The sequence below is a fragment of the Protomyctophum parallelum genome (genome assembly GCF_964188405.1).
Source record: "Protomyctophum parallelum genome assembly, chromosome: 14".
Classification (NCBI taxonomy): domain Eukaryota; kingdom Metazoa; phylum Chordata; class Actinopteri; order Myctophiformes; family Myctophidae; genus Protomyctophum; species Protomyctophum parallelum.
In genome coordinates this window covers 6805534-6813669 of record NC_139709.1, presented here as the reverse complement: position 1 = coordinate 6813669, position 8136 = coordinate 6805534, and the positions used below count along the sequence as shown (strand labels likewise).

The 8136-nt window shown below is 46.6% G+C and overlaps 1 protein-coding gene across 1 annotated transcript in view; it reads left to right on the top strand.

Annotated features, from left to right (window-relative positions):
- Positions 1–8136, top strand: part of LOC310870689 (protein unc-13 homolog A-like) — a gene marked incomplete at its 3' end in the record, with an annotated part of 68087 nt that overhangs the window by 13849 nt on the left and 46102 nt on the right. The window contains 3 exon segments of the mRNA XM_083781961.1: positions 625–724; positions 5986–6103; positions 6458–6581. Of these exon segments, the coding sequence (XP_083638087.1) occupies positions 625–724; positions 5986–6103; positions 6458–6581 (342 nt within the window).

Genomic DNA, 8136 nt, shown 5'->3' with positions numbered 1-8136 from the left:
CCGGGAGTCGAACCCGCGGCACACTGCGACTGGATTACCAGTCCGGTGCCCAGACCGTTACGCTACGGCCTGGGCCGGAACTACTTAATATTGACCAAACCCAGAACTCCTACCACGGGACTCGGACAATCAATTAATACAGTTGCAACCACTATATTAATGGGAAGTATTTCATACAGTAGTATTTTTTCATACAAAGTAAAGAAAATCTGAACTATCCCTTTAAACGGACAACATCAAAGTGTGACTTTAATTGGACAGCCAGTGCTGCACCATTCTCGCTCAAATAAATGTAGAAATGCGGTCGCATAGGTGTCTGAATCTAGATTGCGATCGTGCACATGTATACACTGTGCATACATCTTTTACGTCTAAAAATGATCTATCCTTTCATAAAAGGTTGAAAAACAGTACAGAGAAAATGGCATATAAGCTCTATACAAATAGCAAAACATAGCGTTCTACAAGCTGCACAATACATCGAGGCATGTTGTGACTGAGCTTATAGATCTTTTATTAGCTATTTTTGACCAATTGTAAATTATGAAATTCATTTAAAATAATTATAATAAAAGGTTTGAAATAACTCCTATGTCTCTCTCTCTCTATGTCTCTCTCTCACAGAGAAGTTCAACACCTATGTGACCCTCAAAGTGCAGAATGTGAAGAGCACGACCATCGCCGTGCGAGGCAACCTGCCCAGCTGGGAGCAGGACTTCATGTTGTGAGTCCACTGTTCTCTCTCTCTCTCTCACTCTCACTCTCACACTCACACTCACACTCACACTCACACTCACACTCACACTCACTCACTTGCTCACTCACTCACTCACACCACGCAGCTATGGGAGCAGGACTTCATGTTGTGAGTCACTATGTCACAACTTTGACGATGGAGAGGGCCACAATTTCCACACTCACTACCTTGGGCCATATATTAGTGTCGTGTCGCAGCGCGGCACATTTTGAGCTTGTAGATCGGCTATTTTTGCTATATTCAAATTGAAATTATTTTTTGCTATTTTTGAATTGGAATCCTGGAAATTAACATTCTTGTGTAATTTCAAATGCCTTTAATTATACTTGGGTTGAGCAATGAGCTACTAATTTAGACGGAAGCAATTAAAGCGGGTCATGTTTGCATTTTGTGGAATTGTAAACAGCTGAAACCAATATTATATCAGTATTCTGACATTAACCCGAGGGCCACATTAAGTGAAGGTGGGGGCCGCATGTGGCCCCCGGGCCGCCAGTTGCCCACCCCTGAATGGTATATATTGCAGCAGAAAACACAGATCAATCATAAGCCTGCCTAAACAGGTGGGTTTTGAGGTGGGTTTGAAATGAGGTGATTGAGTCCATATCAGGGGGGCAGTCAGACAAATATTTTGTGAAGTAAATCGGGACTTCCTGAAAGTTCATATAATGGCCTGTTGTGGCGCTGTCATTGGGCCCAAAAAAACCCATAGCTCCATAGAGGTCCATGTATTTGGGCCCAACTTCACCTAGACTGTATTACCTTAATAAACATGGTCATGAATACTTTCTGCTTCCAGTCACTAGTTTAAAGTCTCATTTCTCATGTCATAATATTCTTTTTGGAAAATTATGGTCCCGTTTATTTAAGAAATGACCATAAAGTCGCGTATGTTCTGAGGGGCGTGGCTACCGGCCTCGTTGTCTGGGCCAGCCAATGGCCAGCTGGGCCCAAACGCATCTAGAAAGATGGCGATTTACAATTCAAGGACTGACAGGCTTCATCTTACGTCTATATCAGACCCGGAGAACACTTTGTCCATATTTTTTTACAGTCTATGGTCCATATAGGTAGTTAAACAACTAGTTGACTAGTAAACTAGGGAACTAGTCAACTAGTAAAAGTCACTAGAAGTGAAAGCCCAAGTTGTGAGTCCACTGTTCTCCTCTCTCTCATCACACCTTGAGCTTGTAGATCTAGCATTTAATCGCCGTCCTCATCAGCCCTTATCAATACCATGCAGTCAGATCAACATGTCAGAACAGGTCAGCTCCATATATGGAGATCTAAGGACATATTCTCTTGAGTGTACAGGGCTTGATGAGAGCCCAGGTCGGACCGGGCCTTCATTTCCAGGCCTGTTGAGAACTCTAGTTTTCGCCAGCTGCCGGGCGCGGCTGCACTAATAACTTTGGGGCTTGTCACTGTGGGTGAAGTACAAGAAGGAGAGCTTACGCAAACTGCAAGTAGAATATAATGACTGTCTTCGTATCCTGTTAATAAAACCCAGGAGCACTAGAGCCAGTGGGCTTTTCTGTTCATTGGGTCTCACTACATTCATGGCTCTGTTGAGGAACTTGACATTCAAATTCCTGAGCAGGCTGGATCGCTCACTGAATAGACTCATTGGACAGACCCAGGCTGTAGTTCTGTAAGGTACACTTCTACCATCAGAGGACACTGGCATGATTGCCTCGCCTAGAGTAGTAACCTGTGGGGCTGGGTAAATGTACTGTATTTTTTTTTTTTTCTCGTATGTGATGTACTGTCTTACCTTGTGGGCCACGAGCCTGTAATAGTCTGAATGGACAGGTGGGCCTGTGGAGAACTCTAGTTTTCTGCACTAATAACTTTTAGTCTACTTGCCAGAATGTGAACCCGGACATTTTGAGTACCCTAAGGTTTTATGTTAGAAATGTTGAGAAAGAGGTGAGAGAGAGATTTTTAACTAATTTATTCATGGCCGATGCGGCACATCGTCTCCACGGATTGGCCGTATAGCGTGGGCTTTACGTGACGTTTATACCGCTATAGCAATATAATAGGTGGTGTGAGGCGACCGAACTGCATTGTGAGACAGAGAGATACCGATCTGCATTGTGGCGACAGAGAGAGACATAACTGCATTGTGCGACAAAGAGATACCGATCTGCATTGTGGGGACAGATAGAGACAACTGCATTTTGAGACAGAGAGAGACAGAACTGCATTGTGGGACAGATTCGCAAGGACATTGTGACGTTAGAATGATCCGCTGGACCGTCCACCTGGAAGGAGGAGCAGAGAGATGTTTCCATGCAGCTGTGGTGCTGCAGGACAAGCTGTACTGCTTTGGAGGAGACAGTGATCACATTGATGTTCACGTCTTCAACACAGTGTCTTTATGCTGGAGGAAGTTGGCCCCAGTGACCCCTGGAAGAGGAGGAGGACGCCACCTAGAGGTTCCATCCAGGCGCAGGGGACACACAGCTGTGTTGATAGAATATACAGTCTACATCTGGGGAGGGTGCCGGAGTGGGGAGTTCTACAATGTGCTTTATACATTTGATGTCGACGCCCACAGATGGTTCAAACCCAGCATTTCTGGGAATGTTCCAGAGGAGAGGTACGACAGCTCAGCATGTGTGTTGGAGAAGGTCATGTTTATCCATGGAGGAATCACCAAGAAGGCTGAAAACAATGACATGTACAAGTTGGACACCAGCACAATGGTCTGGTCAGTAATTAACACCAGCGGAACTCCACCTCCTGCTTCATATGGGTACTCTGCCACCATCATCGGGAGAAAGATGTTTGTATTTGGGGGCGATCGGGGGTACAAGAAGCACCATCACCAGTACTACAACACCATCAGAGTTTTTGACACAGAGAACAACCACTGGCTCAACACACCTTCTGCACAGCTACTTCCAGAAAGACGCTGTTGGCCTTCAGCCTTTACCTACAATGGAGAGCTGTACATATTTGGTGGCTTGAACGGTAACCAGAACTTGAATGACGTGTGGAAATTCAGTCCAGAGACCTTCTCCTGGAAGAAGGTTGAGCCCAAGGGGAAAGGACCATGTCCAATGCGTGGCATGTGCTGTTGCCTTGTGGGAGATCGCGTCGTCCTCTTTGGAGGATACAAAGGATACAGCACACCCTCTGATGAGCTGTTCATCTTAGACTGGAGTCCTAGTCTTAAGACCTTATGTAAGCTAGCAGTTATGCAGTACGGTCTGGACCAATCAGAACTCCCACACAACATCAGGTGGGAACTGGCAGCCATGACAACCAAAGACAACATAAAAGCATGCCCACGATAAAGGACAATAAAAATAATACAAATATGACATTAATACAACTTTAGTGTCCCATTGGTAAGCAAAAAATAATTAATAACAATAATAATAATAATAATAATAATACAACTTTATTTGTATAGCACCTTTCATGACATGGAATGCAGCTCAAAGTGCTTTACAGAGCAATGGAGACAAACATGTGAGGACATGAATAACACAAAATTAAAGATCAATTAAAAGCAAGGGTGTAGAAGTGGGTGAGCTGTGCTTTAAAAATGTCTACAGAGGCTGCTGTCGAAGGTACAGTGGGAGTTTGTTCCAGGGCTGGACTGGGACAAAAATTCGGCCCGGGCATTTTCGCGTGAATTTGGCCCAGACCGGCCCACCACAACCAGCGCGCAGATAGCAGAAACTCTACCGCCCGCTCCGTCGCGGCACACACAAACAAATAAGCCCTAATACCACCACTTTTACAGAACAACATAGGCCTAAATGATACAAACCAACAGACAACTACACAACCCTTTGTAGAGGGTTTATTTGACACTCACTGATACAGGTACAGTGAAATGATCATGATGGCACTGGCAGAATGGCAGCACACCCGGAAAAAAGTTTTATTTATTTATTTAGTTGCCATTTTTAAGGCAAAGCGAGCAGGCCAGCAGTGGAAGACCTTAGGGGGGGCGGTTTGGGACATATTTAGGCAGGCAGTCATGTAGGTAGGAAGGTGCGAGACCATTGAGAGCTTTATAAACAAGTAAAATAATTTTAAAATCAATCCTAAAAACAACCGGAAGTAATATGTTCTCTCATCTTAGTTCTAGTTAAAGGCATATTCAGTGATTTCACTTAATTCAAATATCACTTCTTCTTTTGTTTTGTTGTGATAATCCTCCCTACTGTAGAGTGTGCTGACCATATATGGAGTTCCTCCATATATACAAGCTCGTAGGATCTACGAGCTTGTAGATCTGCTATTTTTTGCATATCAAAGCGGGGGGTCCACCATGTCATATAGCCTACCTCCACCGTCACTGACCTCCTCATCCCTTCCTTTCGTCCTTTCCTTTCATCCTCTTTCCTAGCTCCTTCTTTGTCGTTCCTCTGCCTCGGCAAAGACATCCATATCCTCCTCTTAGGACCCCCCCCGGACCCCCCCCCATATATCTCTGCGTACAGTATCCTCCAGTGATTAGCATTAGTGCTCCCCCCCCCCCCCCCTCCCTGTAATTAGTTTAATTAACAAAGGGATTACAATGAGAAGGAATTTGCTTCAGGCTCTCTGTGGGGGGGGTAACGGGAGCGCTAAGGCAGTGGTTCCCAAAGGACCCCCAGGGGTACCTGAGGGAGTTCCAGGGGTTAGGAACCAAATAGACTCTATTTAATAGAGCGTCGCAGTCCCGCCCCCTTTCAGAACAACGCGTGGCCCAGGAAATTATTCTCCATTCATTTTCTCCATAGGCTTTTCAAAAAGTATTTATTTAAAGACGGTTACTCCGCGGACAAAGCCAACTCGGATCGTGACAAATCATGACAATAATTACAATGTTCTGGGCCGATCAAATAATTAGTAAGAAGAAAAACAAAACAAATAGTGTTGTATCCTGCCTTTATTTTCTTCTTTCAAATTATTTGATCGGCACAAAATATTGTTTGTTTTCTTTCCACCTCTGAGGAAAGCCTGTTCTGGTCTGTGTTACTGAATCGCCTGAGCGGACGTGGAGCGGACGTTAAAACTCTCTCTCTCTGTCTCTGTCTCTGTCTCTGTCTCTGTCTCTGTCTCTGTCTCTGTCTCTGTCTCTGTCTCTGTCTCTGTCTCTGTCTCTGTCTCTGTCTCTATGTCTATCTCTCTCTCTCTCTCTCTCTCTCTGTATCTCTCTCTCTCTCTCTCTCTCTCTCTCTCTCTGTATCTCTCTCTCTCTCTCTCTCTGTCTCTCTCAGTGAGATCAACCGCTTGGACCTGGGTCTGACGGTGGAGGTATGGAACAAAGGGTTAATCTGGGACACCATGGTGGGAACCGTCTGGATCCCTCTGAGGAGCATCCGCCAGTCCAACGAGGTGAGGCACATGCACGCACACACAGCACGCACGCACAGCACGCACGCACACACAGCACGCACGCACGCACGCACACACAGCACGCACGCACGCACAGCACGCACGCACAGCACGCACGCACGCACAGCACACACACACAGCACGCACGCACACACAGCACGCATGCATGCACAGCACGCACACACAGCACGCATGCATGCACAGCACGCACAGCACAGCACACACAGCACAGCACAGCACGCACAGCACACACGCACGCACGATATTGTGTTTTATGAATAATTATTGTGTTTTCTGAGTATTCCCGTGCGTGAATAATTCTCTCCGTTGTCCTCTGGGTCTCCGTGGCGACAGGAGGGTCCGGGGGAGTGGCTGACGCTGGACTCTCAGGTCATCATGGCCGACAACGAGGTGTGCGGAACCAAGGAGCCCACCCTGAACCTGGTGCTGCTGGACACCCGCTTTGAGCTGCCTTTAGGTGAGAAACACCAGATCTATAAACACCTCTAGGTGAGAAACACCAGATCTATAAACACCCTGAACCTGGTTCTACTGGACACCCGCTTCGAGCTGCCTCTAGGTGAGAAATACCAGATTTATAAACCCCCCTGGGTGAGACATATCAGATCTATAGTCCCCCCTGGGTGAGAAATAGCAGATCTCTAGATCATTGAAGTGCCTCTAGGTGAGAATGACGATGCACCTGCAGGTGAGAAATACCTGATCTGTATGTGGCTGAACAGCGCCCCCTACTGGGGGAGAGAGAGTATGTGGCTGAATCAGGGGGGCAGTCAGACAGAGTTACCAGCCGGCCGACCCACCCACGGACCGGCCGGCCTGTCCACGGACCGGCCGACCCACCCACGGACCGGCCGGCCTATCCACGGACCGGCCGACATATCAAACGACCGGCCGGCCGACCCATCGCACCGGCCGATGGGCCGGCCGGTACAAATGGATTCTGCCCTCCCTCAAGTCTAATTTCTCATGTCATAATATTATTTTTGGAAAATGATGGTCCCATTTATTTAAAAAAATTACCATAAAGTCGCGTATGTTCTGAGAGGCGTGGCTACCGTTACAGTCTATGATCGGGAGCCACCCCCCGTTCGAAATAAAAACCAACGAAGAAGAAAGGGGGGAAGTCCCGCCTCGTTGTCTGGGCCAGCCAATGGCCAGCTGGGCCCAAACGGATCTAGAAAGATGGCGATTTACAATTCAAGGACTGACGGGCTTAATTTTAAGTCCATATCAGACCCGTAGAACGCTTTGTCCATATTTTTTTTTACAGTCTATGGGCTGAACAGCTCCCCCTACTGGGAGAGAGACACTCCACGCTGCTCTGGTTTCCATTTGAGATCTATAATATGTTCACGTTTGGATCAGGTGTCAAAGGTCGAGTGCACCGGAAACGTGCGCGCACACACACACACACACACACACATACACATGTACACGCACACGCGCACACAGACATGGCATATGCAGTAAATAAATCTGTATTGATTGGATATACATTTCAGGTGTGTGTGTGTGTGTGTGTGTGTGTGTGTGCATGTGCGTGCATGTGTGTGTGCAGTGCACGTGTACGTGTACATGTGTGTGCGTGTCTACAGTATTTGTGCGTGGTCGTGTTACGTTCTTCCTGTGTCAGCGAATAGCTAGACTATTTTTTCCACTTTTTTTATGGATTAAGGGTTCATTTCCTGTTGCCTGCCCTCCTCAAATCAACCATAGTGGCCGGTGGAAACCTCACATGTGCAGAAAACGGTTACATTTCAGCGTTCTAATTTATAAGAAAAAGCATAAAATGTAGCAGATAAACGAGCTCGTTTATCACTGTTGCCGGGGAGAAACCTCCTAGTGATCCTCTTGGTCTCCACTCGGACTCTAACCACACACACACACACACACACACACACACACACACACACACACACACACACACACACACACACACACACACACACACACACACACACACACACACACAGCTGTTTAACAGCTAGCAACAATTGGATGGCTCAAAATGT